This window comes from Anguilla rostrata, chromosome 14 (genome assembly GCF_018555375.3).
Source record: "Anguilla rostrata isolate EN2019 chromosome 14, ASM1855537v3, whole genome shotgun sequence".
Classification (NCBI taxonomy): domain Eukaryota; kingdom Metazoa; phylum Chordata; class Actinopteri; order Anguilliformes; family Anguillidae; genus Anguilla; species Anguilla rostrata.
Window position 1 is genome coordinate 24,290,218 of NC_057946.1, and position 24,947 is coordinate 24,315,164.

At 45.4% G+C, this 24,947-nt stretch overlaps 2 protein-coding genes across 2 annotated transcripts; one reads left to right on the top strand and one right to left on the bottom strand.

The window, feature by feature from the left end:
• Nucleotides 1–94: 94 nt before the first annotated feature.
• Nucleotides 95–11,480, bottom strand: zmynd19 (zinc finger, MYND-type containing 19). The gene is made up of 6 exons (XM_064309551.1): nt 11,141–11,480; nt 8,348–8,407; nt 7,031–7,137; nt 6,583–6,723; nt 5,826–6,006; nt 95–1,901 (listed from the first exon to the last, which is right to left on the bottom strand). The coding sequence occupies exons 1-6, from the start codon at nt 11,189–11,191 to the stop codon at nt 1,758–1,760; spliced, it is 684 nt and encodes a 227-aa protein (XP_064165621.1). The 5' UTR covers nt 11,192–11,480; the 3' UTR covers nt 95–1,757.
• Nucleotides 11,481–12,910: 1,430 nt separating this feature from the next.
• On the top strand, nt 12,911–24,033 carry bspry (B-box and SPRY domain containing). The gene is made up of 8 exons (XM_064308912.1): nt 12,911–13,727; nt 15,772–15,870; nt 16,165–16,395; nt 18,533–18,558; nt 19,954–20,246; nt 21,049–21,126; nt 21,344–21,505; nt 21,753–24,033. Exons 1-8 carry the CDS (start codon nt 13,317–13,319, stop codon nt 21,974–21,976), a joined length of 1,524 nt encoding a protein of 507 aa, XP_064164982.1. The 5' UTR covers nt 12,911–13,316; the 3' UTR covers nt 21,977–24,033.
• The last annotated feature ends 914 nt before the right edge of the window (nt 24,034–24,947 follow it).

Consider the following 24,947-nt stretch of genomic DNA (forward strand, 5'->3'; position numbering starts at 1 on the left):
TTAATTCTTAAATTATATCAAGCCATATCCCTCCAATAATTGATTTAATTAATTACCTTCATCAATCTTCTGTTCAAACCAACAACATCCCAAATGCAGATGAAACACTTATTTTATTCATTTTAATTATTTTTTAATTTTACAGTGAAGAGATGGTCAGATCTTTCCCAACTCTAGGCCCATTTGCACAGCTCATTAATTTAATGCATGTTTTTTATTATTTAAAAAATCCCAACCCCTAACCCCCCCCCAAAAAAAAAAAAAAAAATGAAAAAAATAAAATAAAATCTCCCTCACTCAATATCTCTGTGTCTAGGTCAGCTAGATCAGGGCTGATAGAGCAGGTTGAGACAGACCTGTTTGAAACTGTTGATGCCAAAAGCGTAAAGGAAACTAGTCTCGTAAACACAGTTGTTTAGTTTCAGTGTGGTTCCAATAAGCGCTCGTGGTCTTGGTCAGTCTAAACCTCACTTTCGTAACCCTGACCAGGACTAGGAAGAGGAGGTATCGGTGCACAGTGTTAGAACCATCCACATAAATAAAAAATAATTACCATAATTATCACCATGTCCTTGCATGTACTGTATATACCTTCTTCTAACATGCATATCTGTGCGTGTTTGTTTATCAAGAAGGGGTACCAACACTGACCAGAGACTGACAGAAACAGACAGTGTGTGTGTGTGTGTGTTTGTCTGTCTGTGGGTGGGGCCATGGGAGGAGCAATGAAGGGTGTTCCCGGAAAAATGTCTTACTGATGTTAACGACCACATACAACATTTTTGTGACACTTACGATACTTTCCCCTCAACGAGTAATGTGTTAGAGAAAACAAGAAGAGTGCTTTAATTTGATTATAAGCACTTTTTTTTATGACAAATACAAACTTGCGGTCAGTTATATATTTGCTCCAGGACACCCTTCGAACATGAGTGGAAGTGTGAATGACTTTGCTTGAGAATATGTGGCAGGTCAGAAGGGTTACAGTGTTTTTGAATGGAGATATGGTGTACTAGCACTGCCACAATGATCCACACGCTCGATACAAGCTCCCTATAACTCTGTGATCAAGCCCCTACCACTGACCAAAACACCCCCCCTCCCCTCCCCTCCCCCCCCAAAGCCACCATCATTGTACAGCACTTGATCCATGTCCTTCAGGTGGTAACAACACAAAGTGGCCCGACGGTGTGAATCAGTGTGTGAACCTCAGACTCTGAAAGGGAAGTGAGTGTGTGCAGTGCACCAGGGGTCCACTAGGGGTCAGTACAGTGAAGAGGTCCAGATGTCATTGTGCCAACTGTGCAGGGGGCATCAAGTCCCAGCGTTTTCATAACAGGTGGGTCAGAAGTGCGGCCGGGGGGAGAGAGGGCTGGTGAATCCGTTCCAGAGGAGCAGTCTGTCTGCGTTCGCCCTCTCTGCCTTCCCCAAATACACAGTCCGTAGCAGCAGGAAGAGCAAGGGGCTTTCCTTCCACACCAAAAAAAAAGAAAAAAGAAAACTACATTTCCCATCATCCTCTGAGACGTGTCAAGCCAGCCATGGAGATGAGTCAGTTCTGGGAAGTGTGGTTTTCAACCCCCACCCACCCACCCCTCAATCCCCTTATCCCCCACCTGTTACATTGTCCTTCGTCTCCATCATCATATATATATATATACTTATATTTTTTTGCACTTCAAAACCCCCAAAGTCTCCATCCCTCCTACGTCCTCCCTCCATTCCTGTCCAAAATCCCGGATTTGAAAGTCCGAAGATCACCGCTCGGGCTCCGACTCCAGGGCCAGGACCCTCTTGCGTTCACGGCACTGCTTCTTGTGGGCGGGCCAGTCCCTCTGCTGGCACTGGGATCCGCAGTAACGGGCCACCTGGCAGCGCCCACAGATGTTGAACTCCCTGAGCTGTGGGGTCAAGAGGGAGAGGCACAACTTCAGACCGGGACTCAAAGATGCATTTGCTGCCATTTCACGGTGCCTTACACGGCACCACCCACCATGCCCTCTACACTGCTACCAGGGGAATTCTGGGAAATCAATCTACTGCAACCAAAACCATGTTTATTTAAATTTTGTCTGATTGTCTAATCAAAAAGTATTGCTACATGAAGCCAGGAAAGCTATAACACTTCGGATTTCCTGTCTGCCCAACATCAGGTTTCCAGGGTAACCAAAAAAATGCTTTATGATATTTGGGGCATTTGAGATACAGCACTCTGGCTGTGTTCCGAACTGTATACTTGTGTTCTATCTAGAGCATACAGCAGGTACAGAAGTAACATGGGAGAACGCAAGATTTCATCGAAAGTTCTTTCCATGTTATTGGGAGGACTAAAAATCTAAGTATGCTTTCCCTTCCCAGTAGCCATTGCAATTTCTGCTCTGTATTTGTGAGCGAAGAAGAAAGAAAATAGCCAAGAAAATGGACGACAGAAGGCAGGAGGATTATGTATCCAAGTATATTTCATTTATGTGTTTTTGTAGTGTCAATGTAGTGTTTCCTGCTAAGGGTAGAGGTCAGTAGTCAGTATATTCACCCCAAATATCATAAAGCATTTTTTTGGTTACTCTGGAAGTGCGTTTCAAATTTTAAGCATTGTAACACTCAAAGAGTAGTCTTGTAAGTACGTGGAGGAATATTCTCACAAGAACACAGAACACAAGTATGCAGTGTGAAACAGCCTCTGACACTAAGGACCCTGACAGCATGCCATTTTATATTCCAAAATGTGTTTTTAATGGCCATATTCAAAGCAAACTGTTTTGGCACAAGAAAGCCATGCTAGTAGCCAAAGATTTCTGCTAGCCCTTGCTGAAATGTTACTAGCCCTGTTTTTAACTCCATAAATACATGCTTTATATTATCCCCTTCACATACACAGCCATTCCATTAGTTGCAATATTTCCATCAGCATCACCACTTGTAGAACAAGCTCAATTTCCAGCCCTGTCCTTTTAATAATATTACTGTTCTTAGGAACTTTTAATATTTAAAAAAACATTTATCACACTGTTCAATCAAGGTTCAAAGCTCACGTTTAAGACATCATGATACCAAAGCTGTACAGGGGTTATTCACCCTCTCTTTGTATGGCCAGTATCTCCAGTGGATTTACTCTTCCTGATTTCTTTATACTCTATAAATTCCCTCTGAATGTGTTTATTCTTTTTTTATCAGTGACTATCAGACAGTACCAGCACACTATTACTAGACCATTATTACAATGGATTAAAATTAATTATGCTATTATTATGGTATATTAAACTTAACTATGCTATTCTTGTGGTTTATTAAACTAAAATATGCAAGTATTATGATTAATGATTGATTAAACCTCTTAAAATAAATAAGGCTCTGACCATCCAGCCTTCATCGTACCCTTTCACGTTCACAGTGAACCCATAAAAATGACATGGTTGGACACTGACCTAGAATCAGCGATTTCAACCCCAATCCAATCCCCAGCAATTTACAGTGTACACAGTACACTTCAGATAAAACATGGACGTGAAACTTCTCAAGACCTCACACCACAACTCCCCAACTAGTAAGTCAAGTACTTTAAAGTACCATTGTCTTAACCATATTATTTTCAAGAATTTCAAAGTCTTAAATTTAATCTTTTAAAAAATCTGGCAAAAAAAAAAGAAAGTTCTTGGCTTGTCGTGGCGTGTCTCTATAGGAGAAACTTTTTTAGTTCTTTATGTCTCCCTCTATAGTAGGTCTGAAAAGCTCCCAGTAGGTGTGAAAGCTCCCAGATTGAACCATTTTGCCCGACGAAGAACCCTTGAACTAGATATGGTTCCACTATGGAGACACAGAGAAGCCTTTAGGAACCCTTCCTTCTGAGAGTGTAGTGTAACGCAGGCTAACATAAGCATATCAAAACTGCACACAGTAGCATGATACTCCTCAATGACTCTATTCTAAGCATATCATAAGCATTTGAAACAATGAGTCTTCAGTTTTCAACTGCCGCAAAGCATTCTGGGCCGATGATATGACAATTAGAAATGAGGAATGGACACAGCAGGGAGCTGCAGGGAGGCACAGGGAGGTGTAGGTGGGTGTAGGGAGGCGCAGGGAGGCGTAGGGAGGTGTAGGTGGGTGTAGGGAGGCGCAGGGAGGCGTAGGGAGGTGTAGGGAGGCGCAGGGAGGCGTAGGGAGGTGTACGTGGGCACAGGGAGGCGTAGGGAGGTGTACGTGGGCACAGGGAGGCGTAGGGAGGTGTACGTGGGCACAGGGAGGCGTAGGGAGGTGTACGTGGGCACAGGGAGGCGTAGGGAGGTGTAGGTGGGTGTAGGGAGTAGGGCTGTCAAAAAATATTTGAAGTTCGAAAACTATTGGAAAATCTTAGTTCGAATCTAAGTTTGAGCATTCGAATATTAGTTTTGGATCCCGCGTTTTGTAATTAACATAAATATACAGGCTTTAATTTCATGCGGTGAATCATGTTCATGCGCGCAAAGTTCATTTCCTGTGCTAACGTTACTGGTCAGCTAACAATTTAGGCTAAATAATGTTCCCATGGCAGGCTATGTTTCCTTTCTGTTCTGAAGATTTTGATAAAATTGGACGATGAAAGAAGTTAAACAAACTAAACAGAGTAAGTAATTTATGTTGTTTTAGGCTACAGGTATTAGCTGTTTGAATAGTTTTTTGTGTAAAGAAATAAACAAGGATTTCCTATAAACAATCATTTCCCTATTGTGATTACTAAATGCCGAGTTGTGGCAAATTACATCCACGAGAAAGTGCTTTATTCATTTGCGCATTAGGCTACAGAAACTGCAGGGGGCTCATTTATAAAATGAACTTGTGTGCATACGTCAAGTGAAGACCTGACATAGAGCCACAACCGTTTCCACAGTCAAATCGAGTCATGTTGAAATTTTATAAATCACTACTTTGACGTCATTTTCTACGCACACGCCTCACAGTTGATCTAAAATACGTTTTATAAATGAGGCCCCAGATGTAGTAACCTAGTATGAAAGTTCACCGATGTCCTCTATTTTACTCCCCGCTTGTGGAAAATAATGTGCAGGCTAGTTTAGAGGGAGCGTCACGTGCATATTGTGCCCTACAATAAGCAGCTTATTTTTGTGAATTATAGGCAAGTGATATTCGAATATATTCGAATGCTAACTAATTACAAAAGCTAATATTCTAACTCAATTTCATGGCACTTTTGACAGCCTTAGTAGGGAGGCGCAGGGACATGCTGTTTGTCATAGGGAGGCACAGGGACATGTAGTTGGGCACAGGGAGGCGCAGGGACATGTAGTTGGGCACAGGGAGGCACAGGGACATGTAGTTGGGCACAGGGAGGCACAGGGATATGTAGTTGGGCACAGGGAGGCACAGGGACATGTAGTTGGGCACAGGGAGGCACAGGGATATGTAGTTGGGCACAGGGAGGCACAGGGATATGTAGTTGGGCACAGGGAGGCACAGGGATATGTAGTTGGGCACAGGGAGGCACAGGGACATGTAGTTGGGCACAGGGAGGCACAGGGATATGTAGGTGGGCACATGGAGGCGCAGGGCAATGTAGGTGGGTGTGGGGAGGTGTAGGTGGGTGTAGGTGGGTGTAGGGAGGCGTAGGGAGGTGTAGGTGGGTGTAGGGAGGCGTAGGGAGGTGTAGGTGGGTGTAGGGAGGTGTAGGTGGGTGTAGGGAGGCGTAGGGAGGTGTAGGTGGGTGTAGGGAGGCGCAGGGAGGTGTAGGTGGGTGTAGGGAGGCGTAGGGAGGTGTAGGTGGGTGTAGGGAGGCGTAGGGAGGTGTAGGTGGGTGTAGGGAGGCGCAGGGAGCGCTCGGCTGTACTCACTCTCCTCTCGATGAGCGAGCAGGGCGGGTAGTGACACTCGTAGTAGGTGCAGGAGCACTCCTCCTCCTCCACCAGCTCTCCGTTGGCGTTGTAGTAGCGTGTGCGGCTCAGCTCCAGGTACTGCTCCTCCACCGGGTCGGCCGGAACCTGCTGGATGGCCAGCCAGTAAAGGGACTGCTCTCTGTGAATTAGGGGGAGATATAATAAGAGAAACACACATGAGCTTATGTCTAACGTATGTAACTGTAACAGAATAACCACACCAGTGTGTAACCAACGTGTGTAACTGCAACACCATAAACACAGACTACAGGTGTTAACTGAACATGGTCTCAGCATGGGGGTTAAATAACCCCACAAACCTTGGGCACAAATAACCACAAACAAAACATCACTGCTGGATATCACACCCCGCAGATCACAAGGAATGCAAGCCAGCTTTGATCTTGAATTCCCCCCCAGTTTTGTAATTTTGACTGATTTACTTCACAGCTGGGGCATGACCTCATTCCGGTGCACTATAAATGAAGGGGGTCTAATCTCCGGTGTGGTGTGGCGAGAGCTCCCTTTTGGGGCTGGCCTAGAGACACGCAGGTACCAAAAAAATGATAAATTAAAAATCACTGAAGTACCATCGATGCAAAATGAAGTAGCCATGGGCTATGGTTTCCACTTCCTAACAACTTACAACACTAGAGTTTGTAAGGTCTTGCAGGACCAAAAGGTACTACTGTTGTTGAAATATACGGTCCAGCACCTCTGCTTGCTGGACAGCTCCTCCGGTTTGGGACTCCAGCCAACCGGCACCAAGCGCAGGTTATCCAGCCGGTTGTCAACGGTTACAGAGTTGATGTGGACAACCTGGAAGCTGGGAGCAATTCCACCTCTGTGTTTCTCCCTGGAGACACACACACACAGAAAGAGGGGTGTAGTTACAGGCAAATAGAATAGTCATTACAAGCACATACAATGTCAAAATACACAAAGTGAGCAGTACTAATAAACACATATGTGTGGATACATGTAAGCTGAACATGCACACAGAATTAGAAACACCTATAAAACAAACAAAAATGGCAATACAGAAATCAGATGTGGTGGCAAGACACAAACACATCACACGCACACACACGCACACACACACACACACACACACACACACGCGCGCACACAAGCAGCAGAACCTGCTGTACAGCCGAACTCACCAGAGCAGCTCGTGCAGCGGGCGCCCCGCCCAGCGGCCTTTGCCGATGTCGAAGGCGTAGGCGAAGATCTTCGCCCCGTTCCCGTCTGCGTCTACCTCCATGCGAGCCTGCAACGGGGGGCAAGAGAGCGGAAGTGAGACCCACACGCACCGAAAAGACCAACATTTGGGTTCTATTTTCCATTTACGCTAACCCCCAATTTGCCTGAACCGCTGACCGGTTTGAATTGGCCTACCCCTGGACTCTGTCCAGTTTGTATCATAAGACTGTTATATGCAATGCAGTTTTGAGATAACAAGGTTTATAATTTTCTTGTCGCAAATTACGAAACAGCTTCTGCATAAACAGCACACTTGTGTTGTTAATACATTTTAAGAAAGATTTTCAGACGGAAAATGCAAAACAGAATGATTCAAAATGAAGTAAAATTGTGTTTCATCTGAAGCTAAGAGATGGACTTTATCTGAAGCTAAAAGAGATTACTTTTTATCTGAAGCTAAGAGATACTTTTTATCTGAAGCTAAGGTGGATGCTTTTTATCTGTAGCTAAGAGAGATGTGTTGTATCTGAAGCTAAAAGAAAGATGTGATTCATCTGAAGCTAAAAAGAGAAATGCTTTTTATGTGCAGGTAGAAGAGAGATGCATTTTATCTGAAGCTAAGAGATGCTTTTTATTTGAAGCCAAGAGAGATGCGTTTTATCTGAAGCTACAAGAGATGTTATCTGAAGCTAAGAGATGCTTTTGATCTGAAGCTAAATGATTTATTGTAAGTTGTACTTTAAGCTGTGTTTTAAGTTGCTAAATTGTATTTGCTAAACTGTATCTCTGGTTGTGTCAAAATACATTATTCTGACAGTAAAAATGATAATATTTCCTGTTTTCATACATCAAATGACCTTGAACAATAGTGAGTGGTTGCTATTTTGGTCAGTTCTGTATTCCAGGCCTTGCATTTTATCCATCAGGTTTTCGTCCATAGTGGCCTCTTTAACGTGCCATAGTATTTTGACGACTCGTCAAGCTGCCTATGCGGCCAGTCACTGCCTCCACAACAAAACGTTGTAAATGTAAAGACATGTGACTCGCAGTTAATGATTACACTCGCGTAATCTCCCCGGGCCTGACGGAAAGTGCCAGCACGTGCCGCCATCCCCCGAAAGGTCCCGTGAGACACCTGCTTCAAACACGTTTCTACGGCTACAGCTTTGCGCTTTAAGAGCTGCGCCGGGGAGCAAACTCAGCTTCTGACCCCCCAGGTTCAACCTTCCAGTGTAGCTGTAATGAGAAGAACTCTCGTCTCACCCATGACCCCTTACCTCAAAGGCGTAGTTTTCCACCAGCGGAATATCCTGCTCATCTATCAGTGTGTACTTTGTCTGTGGAGGCAAGGGAAAATGGTGTTGTCAATACCTGGCATGCAAATGGATAAAGAGTGTCATTTACCGTACGGCCTCTATTTCTAAACAGTTCGACGCGTGCTTCTTGTTTGGTGTGGGTTGCCATTCGCACACGCACGCAGACCCGTACACAGCCGCCCTGAGGGCAAAAGCACGCTTCACAGCATCCAGCACGGCAGGTTTGAAGCTGGTCCGCTGGCTGCCTTGCTGACGTTCAGCTGGTTGGTAATAAGCACGTTATACCATTACTCCCAATACCGGTGCTGAGGTCATCATTATCACATTTCAAAAGGCTCTTCACTAGTGTAACCTAGGCAAACATTAACATTATCAGACAAGGAGTTAACAGGCTTAAACAAAGCATTTTTGAAGACAATTTGAAGTTGTTAACGGAAATCTATGAAGCAACACTTGACATGCATACAGTGGATTCAAATGAAATGCTTTCACATACATGCGTATCACTTCGAGTGTGCAGAAAGAGAAAAATATGTTTACAAGTATTAACTTGTCAATTTCTATTCAAAAGGTCAGCTTTGAGCTACTTTTAATTTGCATACACAAAGAGAGAAAACAGGGCAGTTAGGGAATTATGAAATTCCACAGCCCATCGGCTGTGTTGCGAATTATAAAATTCTGCAGCCAATCAGCTCTGATGGGACAGATATTCCACAGCCCATCAGCTGCAATGGGAAAGATGTAATGTTAAATGTAAAGTGGCCAGATTGAGAGAATCAGTTTGTAAATTTGTCCAGGACTCCAGGGATAACACTCCCAATCTTTCAGAAAGTGCCATGGGAACTTAACCACAGCGAATCATGGCTTTGGGCAAGTCTCAAGTAAATAGTCTCCCGCGGCGACCAGCTTTCATCATGACACTGGGTGCAATCTTGGGTTTCCACAAGATCTATTCAGTGTAGATTCATTATATTAATTTTCAGTCTTGAGAGCCCAGTTCAAATATTAAGCTACTAGCGCATCCCCAGAACCGTCACTAATGGAGCAGGCTACACCAAGAGAGAACGCGGATTCTTTGACAGGCCTAGCTAGATCAAGAAGTGAACTGAAAAAATGCTGGAACTGATGGATAAGTCAGTTACAACCATTTGCTTTAAAACATCACGTACACAGTGGCAAATTTCAGATAAGTCAAGCTGACCGACCTACATAGCTTACCGAAAAATAATGCCCAATGTTCTGGGTAGTCTACGCAGCTTTAACGCTGCGCTTGTGTATGCAGGACACAGGGGAAGTACAACTCCGCTGTTCAAGTAATGCTGTCCAACTTCTGTCATATAACAGTAGGGTGACCAGACGTCCCCGTTTTCCGGGGACAGCTCCCGTTTATGGTGCCCTATTTTCTTTTCTCCCGGGGAATTAACTGAACAATTAGTGCTACTGATAGGCCAGAATGTCTTCACACCTGACTCCCAGGTAAAGGGAGGCTGGAAAACCAGCACGGCCCTGGAGGACCGTGATTTGAAATATGGTCACATTATTTAGCAGAAACGACAAACACGCTAGAGAAACGCCAGCTGCCAGCCAAACGAGCCGAAAAAAACACAGTTTCCAAGTCACACACCGCCCTGTCTTGAACACAGGCACGGCGGCAAACCTCAACAGCAACACTCGCCAACACAGCGCTGGTTACAGGGGTGACACGTTTACTGGTCACTGTCTGCAATCAACCAAAATCCAGCAGCAACATAATATGAAGACAAGACAACAATTCTAATATAGTAAAGGATGCCGAATTTGCCAGCACACATATAAAAAATTAATTGAAAGTATAAATACGTTATTTTTTCACATTTTCGATACCTGCTGCCCTCTACGGTAGTCTTGGCTAATTAGCTAACGTTAGCTAGCTGTATCTATTTGGCCTTGCCAACAGTCCAGACTGTCGATCAAAATGCTCCAGACAGATATTGAATCAAATGAAAAGCAGATATCTTAGTTAGCGGTGCTAACAGATTCGTATTTTTCCACCTTTTCGTTGAAAACTGCCCTCTAGTGTTTTGTGACGCGGCATCGCAAGCAGACACGGGTCCCCAACCGGTGGCGTTATGGCAGGCATGAAGCTAACGATAGCTACAGATCACAAAACTGCTAGCGGGTAACTGTGCTGTAGTAACGTAAGCAAAAAAGTAATAGCCACACAGAGACAAAATGCAGGTCTACTCTTTGAGCTCGTATGCCTGTTATTTAACCGGCTATATTTATTTTATTATTAGTATAGGCTTATATCTCAGAAAACCGTCACTTGCCACCGGCTACTCACTGTAAATGGTTCCTGGTTTGGGGGAAAACGGCACGTTTTCCGTTCTGGTTTTCGTTTGACTTGGGAAATATATATTTTTCGGGTATTACTTACTTCTTATATTACGTTCACGCACGTTCTCCTGCTGTTAAATAGGCAGCATCCTCTCAAAGCTGGTGGCAGCTAGCTCGCAATACTAATTAGCTAGCCGGCTAGGCTCACCCAGCAAAAAGAGGTACCGCTAGAGACGCACTTCGTGAACGGTGCGCAGGCGGTGGTTAGATCGGTCCTCTGCGTGTCTACCTAACTATTCAGTATTATTCATGCGGCACAATGCGTTACGATGTTGCTACTAATTGTGAAGCAAGCCATTTTAGCGTTTTGTTCCCTTGTCTTGTCTTCTGATCCCCACCCCTTCTTGCCGCACATGGCAGCCACAGGATCCAACTCACCTTCCCGGCCACACGGCCCAGCCGAACAATCCCGAGCTTAAAATCCGACATTGGGAGAGCGGGTGGCTAGCGGCGACAAAGAGAAAGCTGCCCAGGTGATCAAAGAACTTGAATCTGGTCAGGACGACCCCCAACCCCTACTCTTCTCCCGGTCTAGACTAGTAGGGTGGTCGGACCCAGGCGCTCTCTCCCCCGCCACAGCCTCCGTGACACACCGCTGGCTGGAATCGGAACGCCAGGACACCACGGGGAGGGACGAGTGCAAGACGCAAGAGCCAATCAGAATAACTGCAAGGGTGTCGGTTGGCCAATCAGAAGCATCGAATCTTGACTTTTACCAAAGAGTACGGAATACGCTCTGTGCGTTTCTTCTTTAATTCCAGGGCGATGACGTAACCTCCAATGACGTAATGGAGTTCGATTTGTCTGTCCAATCAGCACAGGGAATTTCCTTACGAATACCGCCCATTTCGCTCTTGACGACATCACGTTGTGGCCGCTTCCTGTGTGCAACAATCTGTCATTTAAGCGCGAAATCTCGAGACTAGGCAGTGTTGGTTAGTTCAGCATTTTTTGAAAAAACTAGAACAACTTTTAAAGGTGTATTTCAAATGTGCTTCCGTTTTTAAGGTTGAAAGATACGCATACGTTTTCATGGAACCTCGAGCACTAATTTAATTTAAACGCAAATAATTCTAATTGTCTTCAAATTGTAATGTTCAGCATAGTACTGTTTAGGTTTGCTAAAAAGCACCCGTTCTTCACGAATGCCAGGAAATTCAAGATTAGATTAAATAAAACCAGGATCTTCCCTGATAGAGAATAATATAAGTCTTTCTAAAGTGTATTTGGTGTGTAAAATAAAACAAACTACCTTAACCACCTAATGTGCTCTCAGCCTGAAGGGGAATTGCATAGGCCTGTTCGGTGCCTTTCTTTTCAGTTCTTTCCAAGACCAAATTCCCTGGGATTTATGATGAAGATATAAGAATGCAAAACCATAAGAACATGCCTTTCATTCCATCAAAGCGCCACATTTATAAAGGCAAAGTTTACTTAAATATTACCGCAAAATGACGGCAAATGTGAGATTTCACTTAACTGAAAATGTGCTGTGATGTGCATTTCAGGTTTGCTATGTGGAGTTAGGCTACTTCATTTGGTATCGGTATTCAGCCTTAATTTACTCTGCACAAGAGAAGCGAGTAACCTGTAATACCGTGATGGCAAGAGTAACCTGATGTCTTTCCAACTGAAGGAGAGCTATAGGCTATGTTACCCAACATCAATAGGGTTCCGGAATGTTAGGGTGGCATGTTTGGCCTTCAAATTTAGCAATAGGCCTACATATAAAGGATTGTTTTCTTTCTCTAATTCTTATGATTATTTTCAGTTTTCACGATGATCATGGTTATTTATGGAACCATGGGCTGTCTGAGATATATTTATAATGGCAATATTCATCCATGAATTACAATTTTTAACTTTCTTTTTTATTATCTTATTACTTTACTTTTTTCCGGTGACTGACTAATCTCCTACGTTGGTAGACCATTAAGAAATAGGTTAAGAATAATGGCTGTGCATGGTGTTCGTTTTGGAATTCTATCTGATTTATTAGCTTTTTTAAATTATAATTTAATGGGGGAAATATATGGCCGACCAAAGTGATAGAAATGTTCAAACCAGAGCGCCATTCAGTGGAATCACCGTGTGACACAAAAAAAGGCAGATGACGTAGAAAAGAAACCAAGGAAAAGTTAAGCATTAATGAGTCATTCGTTGCCACTCATTTCTTTGAAGCGCGTTTGCAAACTGTCATCGGATTTTCACTTCCGAAATTCTGAGACTATCTTACGTGTAAGGACAATTCTCTGTAGAAATTTTGCCTCCCTCAAACGCAGTAGCATATAGACATTACTATTATTTCCCTCTTTCCCAAATCCATTCTTTTTGTCGCAGCCGTTAAACTTGCTTTACAGCTCTGACCTTTATTATGCCCGCTACTTCCGCATTCGTACCTTTCTTCACCTGTCGCAGGTACACAACCTGTCACTTGTAAATTACCTGCGTCAGTTCGCTGAAACTTAAAGAAGGTCCTTAACTTTATCGTTTTATTTTATTTGTCGAGGCTGCCCAGCCTAATCGGATATATTTATAAGTCGTTGGCGGAGCAATGAGCAGTGAGCCTGGGACCTGCGAGCTGTTAGCCGTGTCCTTGGAGGACGACGATTCAGAGCCGGGGTTGGAGACCCGTCGCGACAGTTCGGGTAGCCACCTGGCAAATGGTGGTTCCAGGACAGGAATTCTCTCTGCCGAGGGCAAAGATGCACTTTTGGCGAATGGTGCGCCTAACTCCGGCACCAACCCGGAGGCGGACTCCGGGTTCACGGCGAGTCCTCTGGACTGTGGGGTGGCCGCGACGAGCAGCAGTTCAGAGGGAACGGCCATGTGCGCGGTCCATAAATCAGAGCTCGACTGGTTCTGTAAATTAGACGGGAAACTCGTCTGTTCGCACTGCGCAATAGTGGGGTCCTGTCACGGCCACAGGGTCACCCCTGTCGCCCGAAGAGCTACTGATGTCCGGGTGAGTGTGCATGATATAATAAAACAATAATATTTTAACTAAATATATTTTTACCGCACCTTTATGTAACATACAATTTATGTTGCCCCTGCTGGCACTACTTATATGACTGTTTTATAAATGCTATAACTATGCTATTTAATTTTAAGCATTTCACTTCCTTTCAATCAATTAATACAGCTGGATGCTTACTGTAGCAATGCAGGTTAAGTGCTTTGTTCAAGTGTATAGCCTAATGGCGGTTTCCCACCTGAGAATCAAACCTATACAACCTTGAAGGTCGAAGCCCAGTTTCCCAACCATCATACTACACTACTACCAGTTAATTAGAATTATTTTTGGGCATTTGTATTCACACGTTATCTTTATGCTCTTTTGGTTCACTACCTTTCCAGTGTGTCTGTTTGTATCTAGGTGACGTTTATGGGTGCTGTGCATATCTAAACAAACCTTTGGAGAATTACTTGTTGTAGAACAACCTGCTCTACAACAAGTAATTCTCCAAAGGTTTGTTTGTCTTGCTTAAGGCAAACTGCTCTTAACGCTGAGTCAGTTGTCTCTCAGTCAGTCTCAGCATGTCAGTCTTCCCGTGTGTCGGGTGTAAGGAGCTTCCAGGCTGTGGGAACGACGCACATGTCTGCTGCAGCCAGAGCCCAATGCAGTCAGACTGGAAGTTCAGGCTGGAAGAATGGGAAATTAAACCGGGAGGGATATTGATCCCGTCAGCTGCTGAATGAAAACAGGCCCCCAGGGCAGATAGCTCCCCCCCATCTGTTTTCTCGCTCTCTCTCTCTCCCTATCCCTCTCTCTCTCTCTCTCTCTCTCTACCTTACCTCTTTCTCTCTACCTAATTGGCAATGCAAAGTTGCTTTTGTGTATTGCTTTTTACATTTAGAAAGCAAGACGTAAAACAGTCAGCAAACCTTCTTTATATTTGATTACTTTTTTAACCTGTACCAAACCAAGACCATCTACAGAGTTTGCATGACTATCTGTTATGCTATGGCAAATAAACATGTGTAACTTTGAACCTTGAGTATGTTGAGACCAAAAATCTATACAACATCACAAAATAAAACAAGATAAATAACTAAAACAAGAATTTGAAATTAACAATGACAAGAAATTTAAAAACAAAACAAGCATTTACGTGTCTGGTTTAACACCTAAAGTTGTTTGTGAGTTGGAGCAATGTCGTACTGCTACACCCTTTTCAGATAGATGCCACAGATAGATAGGGTACACTAAACCAGAATAGTAAGAGCAGCAATCTTCATTCCTGGTCCTGGCAACCCACAGGATGTGCTGGTTTTTGTTGTTTTCCTGGCTCTTGCGTGATCGATTAAATTACACAGTTAGCTAACCTCAACTGGTTTCTTGTGTCTGAATCGGTTGCTTGTTTAAAAAACAAAAAATAGCAGACCTTGCGGACCCGCCAGGACCAGGAATGAGGATCACTGCTCTTGAGGCCCAAAGAGCGCTTACACCTGGCCCTGCAGGGTGAGGTCGGCGGTCAGCGGCGATCCCATCGCACGCCTGGATTTCTCCATGCGTTGTGTGGCCCTTGTGCTCGGCCTGTGTGTCTGTAGTCTCAGTGGGCCCGGGACTGTTATGGACCCTTCGGTGGACAGTGAAGGACTTTAACAGCTTCACGCTCCCTCCAGTGCCTCTGCCTCCGTGGTGAGAACTGAGCATCTGTCTCTGGAGTGGCACCTCTGGGCCGAGCCAGCTGAGAGAGACTGTGGTGGATCCTGTGGGCCTGACTGTGGCTGGGAGTACAGCACACTGGGGGGTGTGAATGACCACGCTGTGGGCAGGGGGGGAGGGGGTATCTGTGAGCGGGAAGGGATATCTGTGGGAAGGGGGAAGAGGTGGTATCTGTAGATGGGGTGAATTGTGCCTTCCCTCGTGGATTGGGTTTTTTTTGCAGTGTCCCAGCATATGCAGAAGGAGCAGTAATGGTGGATGGATCAATCTATGTGTGTGTGTGTGTGTGTGTACATATGTGTGTTATATATGTGTGTGTTTTGTGTGTTCCGGACAGAACCAGTTGGTGGACGTGTGTGAAAAGATTCAGCTGCAGGCTTTGCGGATCGAGACCTTTGTCAACAAGACCCTCATAGCCAAGGAGCGTGCCCTGCACGTAAGCATGATACCGGACACACACACATACACACTCACACACACACATGCACACACACACACACACACAGACCCATACACACACTCACACATGCTTGTGCACACACAAATTTGCGCAGAAAGTTATAGAGATATAGCACATGCATGCAGTCATTCACATTTACAGCATACACAGGGACATGTCTATATTTATATACACACACAGTTGTCTCTAACACTTATCAGACTATGGAAAACATGAGTCTCTCCTTCCCTCTGTTCCCCATCCTCCCCCCCCCCCCTCTCCTTCGGGCAGGGAGAGTCCAGCCGGGTGCGGGAGCGACTGATGGGACAGATCAGCCTGGTGAGGGAGGCCCTGGAGGAGGAGGAGCAGAGACTCCTGGAGGAGGTGCAGCGGGAACAGGACCGCATTCAGCAGGGCCTGCTGACACAGAGGGCCCACTGGACCGAAGCGCTGGCCTCGCTCACAGACGTGCGCGCCGACCTGGTGCACACGCTCACTCACATGGACGACTCCCAGCTCGCAGTGAGGACCGCTCAGACACTCAGATACACACCAGCCTGGTACACACACTCACACACTCAGATACACACCAGCCTGGTGCACACACTCACACACTTACACACTCAGATACACACCAGCCTGGTACACACACACACACTTACACACTCAGATACACACCAGCCTGGTGCACACACTCACACACTTACACACTCAGATACACACCAGCCTGGTACACACACTCACACACTTACACACTCAGATACACACCAGCCTGGTACACACACTCACACACACTTACACACTCAGATACACACCAGCCTGGTGCACACACTCACACACACTCACACACAGATACACACCAGCCTGGTGCACACACTCACACACACTTACACACTCAGATACACACCAGCCTGGTGCACACACTCACACACACTTACACACTCAGATACACACCAGCCTGGTGCACACACACACACTTACACACTCAGATACACACCAGCCTGGTGCACACACTCACACACACTCACACACTCAGATACACACCAGCCTGGTGCACACACTCACACACACTTACACACTCAGATACACACCAGCCTGGTGCACACACTCACACACACTCACACACTCAGATACACACCAGCCTGGTGCACACACTCACACACACTCACACACTCAGATACACACCAGCCTGGTACACACACACACTCACACACTTACACACACAGATACACACCAGCCTGGTACACACACTCACACACTTACACAGTCAGATACACACCAGCCTGGTACACACTCTCACACACTCAGATACAGACCAGCCTGGTACACACACACACTCACACACTTACACACACAGATACACACCAGCCTGGTGCACACACACACACTTACACAGTCAGATACACACCAGCCTGGTGCACACACTCACACACACTTACACACACACTTACACACTCAGATACACACCAGCCTCACATGGACGACTCCCAGCTCGCAGTGAGGACCGCTCAGACACTCAGATACACACACCTGTACACACACTCAACACTCAGATACACACCAGCCTGGTGCACACACTCACACACTTACACACTCAGATACACACCAGCCTGGTACACACACAACACACTTACACACTCAGATACACACCAGCCTGGTACACACACTCACACACTTACACACACAGATACACACCAGCCTGGTACACACACTCACACACTTACACACTCAGATACACACCAGCCTGGTACACACACTCACACACAATCACACACTTACACACACAGATACACACCAGCCTGGTACACACACTCACACACTCACACACAGATACACACCAGCCTGGTGCACACACACACACTTACACACTCAGATACACACCAGCCTGGTACACACACTCACACACACTTACACACTCAGATACACACCAGCCTGGTACACACACACACTCACACACTTACACACACAGATACACACCAGCCTGGTACACACACTCACACACTTACACACTCAGATACACACCAGCCTGGTGCACACACTCACACACTTACACAGTCAGATACACACCAGCCTGGTGCACACACTCACACACACTCACACACTCAGATACACACCAGCCTGGTGCACACACACACACTTACACACTCAGATACACACCAGCCTGGTGCACACACTCACACACTTACACAGTCAGATACACACCAGCCTGGTGCACACTCTCACACACTTACACACACACTTACACACTCAGATACACACCAGCCTCACATGGGGGGGGGGGGGGGGGGGGGCTGGAGTAGGGTGAAGAGGAGTGAAGGGAAATGGACAGAGGCATGGTTATAGGAGGAGCAAATAGAGAATGGAGAGATAAAATTGTAGTTATAATGTATTATTATAATTATTATTAGTAGTAGTAGTAGTAGTGGTTATAAGAGTATTAATAACTATAGTTATTATCATTACTTGTTTTGTGATGTGCTGTTTTTGACTTACATCTTAATTCACTGAACATTTCTGTTACAACACTGAGTATTGGATAGAGAGAGGAATGGCACAGCAGTCACGATGATGATGATGACGATGCTGATGATGATGATGATGATGATGATGATGATGATGATGATAGTTTTTCCTTTGATTCTTTTCTTCCACCCTACAGGTCTCCGGTCAGAAAATAGCAGAAAGGTTAGTGCTGAAATTCAGTGCATGAGGTCCACCCCCCCCCCCCTTGTAAATACATTCAAATATTTATACTAAGAGGCAACAAAAGGAAACAGACTTTACCTTCCTTAGAAGTGCCTGCACATTTTGTCACAAATTATTGGATGGGATTATAAAATTCTTGTGTGGATATAATGTAATAATTTAATATAATAAATTGAGCTTAAAAATCTTCCCAAGTGCTGCATTTCACTAAAGCAAAGTTCTCCACGGTGCAGAGTGGGGTCGGTGTGCCTGGGGCTGGGATTTCTGCAGCCAATCAGCTCGGCTGCACACATGGTCCTGTTCTTACATTAAGACCTGTGTGGTTGTGTTCTTACATTAAGACCTGTGTGGTTGTGTTCTTACATTAAGACCTGTGTGGTTGTGTTCTTACATTAAGACCTGTGTGGTTGTGTTCTATATTTTGTGGACCCATATGGTTGTGTTCTTCCACAGGGACCCATGTGGTGGTGTTCCTTTTTGTGGACCCATGTTGTGGTGTTATTTTTTGTGGACCCATATGGTTGTGTTCTTCCACAGGGACCCATGTGGTGGTGTTCCTTTTTGTGGACCCATGTTGTGGTGTTATTTTTTGTGGACCCATATGGTTGTGTTCTTCCACAGGGACTCATGTGGTGGTGTTCCTTTTTGTGGACCCATGTTGTGGTGTTATTTTTTGTGGACCCATATGGTTGTGTTCTTCCACAGGGACCCATGTGGTTGTGTTCTTTTTTGTGGACCCATGAGGTCGTGTTCTTTTTTTGTGGACCCATGTGGTCGTGTTCTTCCACAGGGACCCATGTGGTTGTGTTCTTTTTTGTGGACCCATGAGGTCGTGTTCTTTTTTTGTGGACCCATGTGGTCGTGTTCTTTTTTGTGGACCCATGAGGTCGTGTTCTTTTTTGTGGACCCATGTGGTCATGTTGTGCACAGCTGAACATTCCAAAGTTTTGATTAAAAATTCACTATGGCCACATATGTGCGGATGTGAATGTCATGAATCCTGGCCAGTTTCATGTGTATCTAGTAGTTTTTGGTTTGCTCATCAGTCCCTGGTAAAGAAACTTAGTACCCCAAATATTAATCACCCATGATGCCTCTCTCTAGAGCTTTTATGGTGTTATGTTTTTAGAGCTTGATCTGGATGTAATCTGTTTGCATCCATAATAATAGATTGTGGTTAGCATAGTTAACTGTGCTTTTGTGATGTTGCTTCTTTACTTCCTGGTCTGAGAATGCAGGCAAGTCTGGAACTATTGCTCATTAGTGAATGCACTTTTGCTCTCTTATAATTCACTAATTGTCTGCTAACTGAATGTGATGTGATGTGAATGAATGTGATGTAAAGTGATGTAATGCCTTGTGGGTGTGTCTCAGGGTGGAAGAGGCAGAAGGAGTAGGCGAGCCCCGGGACACGGAACAGCTGAATTTGGACCCAGGCTGCAGCAACAGCCGCCTGCTACAGGCCCTCTGGGCCAACACCATACTGTCAGGTCCCTCAGGTCAGTACCACTGTCAGGTCCCTCAGGTCAGTACTGGTGTTGAGTCACTCAGGTCAGTACTGCTGTATGGTCCCTCAGGTCAGTACCACTGTCAGGTCCCTCAGGTCATTACTGCTGTAGGGTTCCTCAGGTCAGTACTGCTATCAGGTCCCTCAGGTCAGTACTGGTGTTGAGTCACTCAGGTCAGTACTGCTGTAGGGTTCCTCAGGTCAGTACTGGTGTTGGGTTACTCAGGTCAGTACTGCTGTAGGGTTCCTCAGGTCAGTACTTCTGTAGGGTCCCTCAGGTAAGTACTGCTGTAGGGTTCCTCAGGTCAGTACCGCTGTAGGGTTCCTCAGGTCAGTACCACTGTCAGGTCCCTCAGGTCATTACTGCTGTCAGGTCCCTCAGGTCAGTACTGCTATCAGGTCCCTCAGGTCAGTACTGCTATCAGGTCAGTACTGCCAATCGGTCCCTCAGGTCAGTACTGCTGTTGGGTCTCTCAGGTCAGTACTGCTGTAGGGTACCTCTGGTAAGCACTGCTGTCGCGTCTCTCAGGTCAGTACTGCTGTGAGGTACCTCTGGTAAGCACTGTTGTCGCGTCTCTCAGGTCAGTACTGCTGTAGGGTTCCTCAGGTCAGTACTGGTGTTGGGTTCCTCAGGTCAGTACTTCTGTAGGGTCCCTCAGGTAAGTACTGCTGTAGGGTTCCTCAGGTCAGTACCGCTGTAGGGTTCCTCAGGTCAGTACCACTGTCAGGTCCCTCAGGTCATTACTGCTGTCAGGTCCCTCAGGTCAGTACTGCTATCAGGTCCCTCAGGTCAGTACTGCTATCAGGTCAGTACTGCCAATCGGTCCCTCAGGTCAGTACTGCTGTTGGGTCTCTCAGGTCAGTACTGCTGTAGGGTACCTCTGGTAAGCACTGCTGTCGCGTCTCTCAGGTCAGTACTGCTGTGAGGTACCTCTGGTAAGCACTGTTGTCGCGTCTCTCAGGTCAGTACTGCTGTGAGGTCCCTCAGGTCAGTACTGCTGTGAGGTCCCTCAGGTCAGTACCGCTGTCAGGTCCATCAGGTCAGTACCACTGTCAGGTCCCTCAAGTCAGTACTGCTGTTGGGTATGGTTGACTCTAGATTATTAGCTGTTCAGAGGATCAGGATCCAAGCATTGTGCTGTAGGTGTAATTCAAAGGAAGTTTCTCGTTATATTTATATAACCTTTGTCAGACCACACTTAGAGTGTTGCGTGCATTTTGGGCCACTTTAGGTTTGAGTCTCTTCTGTCTCTCCAGGTTCCCCTGGAGGCCTGATTTGCGGCCACATCAGCACTGCCTCCCTCTGGAAGCACCTGCTTCCTGCCCAGCGGCTGCGGTCGCCCCAGTACGACCTGGCGCGCTCCCCTGGCCAACCCTGCTGTGACGGTCCCTCCGGGTACCCACTGCTGGGTGCTGGAGGTGAGGCAGAAGCTTCGTCCTTTTTGTCGAAGGTCGGGGGTCCCTGGCTATTCAGGCTGCAGACCACCTAGTTTGGGACTGGAGGCATTGTGGATCTCCTCTCCAGGTCTCCGGGCCAATGAGGCGCCATCACCCGCTCTCCCTGAGGACCAGCGACCGACTTCTGCCGGGCTCACGCCCAGTACGCCCCGCGCTCCGCTGGGCCTGTGCTCACGCCTTCGGACCCACTTCTGGGCTGAGTGAGCAGAGCTTCGCCTCAGTGTCTGCACGCAGCAGGCCAAGGCCAACCTCCCGCTGCGCATGCTCACCAAGCCCGAGACGGTCGGGGTGCTGCTGGACTGGCCGGGCCAGACCCTGCTGTTCTACGACCCGGAGTCGCGCGCCGTCTTCCACACCGTCTACCACAAATTCACCGCCCCACTCCTGCCGGCCTGCGCCGTGGCGGACCACAGCATCACACTGCTCCACTGAGCTCCAGGGCCCCCCACCACACTGCTGCACTGAGCTCCAGGGCCCCCACCACACTGCTCCACTGAGCTCCAGGGCCCCCACCGTACTGCTCCACTGAGCTCCAGGGCCCCCACCACACTGCTCCACTGAGCTCCAGGGCCCCCCACCCTCACCACACAGCACACTCGGGCTTCAGACCTTCATAGTTTCTCCAGCACCCCCCCTCCCCCAAATAATGCCTACAGGGTCCCCCGGACACAGTCCCTACAGACCTGAGGGCACTACATGGGCCCCCAGATAGAGCCCCTACAGACCCCGGGCGCAACAGCTCCTTTGCTGAATGCCCCACCCATTCAGAGCTCCAGTTAACTGCAGCTCTGTTTTACTGTGAACCAAAAAACTCCAAAGTGTTTTGCTTTATTCCTGGTCCTGGAGACCCACAGCCCTGGAAAATGTAGGGGCCTGGAACACTAAGCCAATGACTTTAGACAAGGTTTATTTTCAGACCTAACCAGAGAAACAGGCAACAGTTTACTGTCCAGATTCTACATATTGGTTACAAAGGACTCATTAGCAACCCAGGCCAATCAAAGATCAAGATATATCTCTGAGCCAATCAGAGATGAAGTTATCCCTTTTGTAGCCTATCACGGATATCAAGTACATGTGGGGTGGAAGAGACATTCCAGCATCTGCACTGGGAAGTAAATAGATGCAAAATGCACAACTGTGATGTCATTATCAGCACGTCACATGTCCATTCTGTGGCAAGCATGTGTGATGAGGAAGAGGAGTTTGCGTTACCTTGGGAAGAACCCTGTGTTGTGCAAGATACAAATGAACACAAGCGTGGTGTTTGGCCTGAGACACAGTGATTAGTGTTTGTCTATATGTCTTTTGCCTGATATTCAAAAATGAAACAATAAGCAATCAGTGCTTCTTTGTATGAATGCAAATTTTGTTCTTTTTGCACAATCTGGGAACTGCGTGGGTAGACATCATATGTCAGTGCAGTTACTAAAATACTATTTTTGAAGTAACAAGTCAGCAGCATGTGATGTGTCCACTTATCCACTTGGCATAACAGCTGATTTATAGACGAAGCACAAGAAATCTGACATCTGGATCAAGAAGGGAATTTGGCTAGAATTAATGACAATGACTGCAATTATGTAATTAAGACTCAAGTTTGTTGTTTTATTAATAATGGTACATAAGGTCACCAGAGGACATAATTTGTTTCTAATGTTACAGTGTAGAGGTGTTACTCCCAGAATATTATTTATTGTGTATATTTGTTACTGTTGCATGGATAGTAGCGTTGGTCACTCAGTTATTCTTTATAAAGCCTTGGATCAAATTTAGACATTCAGATCTGCGATTTTGCATTGATGATAATGTGAATGAATGTATGTATTAATATAAAAAATCCTTTTTTCCCGAATTTAAATGTGGTATGCAGTCTAAAAGTTTGCTGAAATACCACCAGGGGGCACAGTAGGAGTGGTCATGTTCACTGTTAAAATGAACCGATAATAATATTATGTATAGATGGTGGATTTTTAGTGCGTATCAATGATAGGACAAAGAGAATGTGTGTATATACTTCTAAGAGATTAACTCAAAGTGTTTTTGTATGAATTTATTTGGGAGAATGTAATATGTAATCCTGAATAACAGTTTTTTGCCATGTGAGCATATTTCTTTGTATGAAGGAAAGCCAGCAGGCTTGATTTGGACAATCTACTGCAGGTAATGGCATAAAACAGTCATATGAACTTTGCTTTTTTTCACCGAGATTTCTATAATAAATGTCATCAAAGGACTGTTCATTCATTTATTTCATTATGGTTGTTCAATAAACCCGAATTACTGTCCATCTGAATGGTAAAATCAAATTTAGATTGTGTGCAATTTATATGCGTTTTGGACAAAAGACTATAATCTCATTTATTTTTGCTGATTTTCCACTGAAATAGATGTTTCATTATAAATGTCTTGACACATTTTCCATGATTTATTGCAGTGTGGTTGCTGAATAAATATGATTTCTCATCCATCTGAATGAGGAAATGGCATATTTAGAGTTTTTGCAATTTTTCATTTTTGGACAAGCTTAGTAAATTAAGTTGAACCAACTCCAGTAAATTCAGTCGATCCAACCCCAGTAAATTAAGTTGAACCAACCCAAGCAAATTGAAGTAATAATCTCGAATATTTTCATTAAAATAAATATCTGTTAAGTCACTATCTATCGCCAAATTAGATAAAACAATGGTGATTAAGCATATTATTATATTAATTTATATTATTATTATTATTATTATTATTATTATTTATGATTAAAGACCTGGGTGTCTGTGGCGACATTCCCGGGAAAAAATCACAAGCGACGCACAGTTAGTGACGTATTTTCCATCACACATCAGTGGTTGGTCCGCCAGAGAGGGTAGGCGGAGCTAACGCAACAGGCTCGCTCTTCAATTCACTTGTGTGTGAGTGGCGTACTTTTTTTTCCGGTGTCTGCCATATATATCTGCCTACTACAACAGAGAAGCGGGGGGGGGGGGTTATGGAACCTGACCTAAAATTTTGTGTAACATGAGAGGTCATATTATTTGTTGATGTAGATTTCGTATTACATTTGATGACAATGTAACGTTACTAAATTACATAGCTATTTGCACAGCTAACGCTAGCCACCGGACCATGTCAAGAAAGGCAACATTAGTTTAGACAACGTTGCGCACAGTATCCATCTCTCATATCAGTTAACGTTGCATTAGCTAGCTAGCTAGCTAATGTAAATAACACAATCTAATGTCAGCTAACAATTATAAAAAACGTTAGCTAAGGCTACCGACCGGTACCAACGTTGAAAACCGTCTCTCGAATGCAATGCTACCTTGTTGCCATGTTGCAGTGTAGCTAACTAAAGGCCAGTTCAGATCAGTGATTTGCAATGAGACTGGATGCAACTTGCAAAATTCCA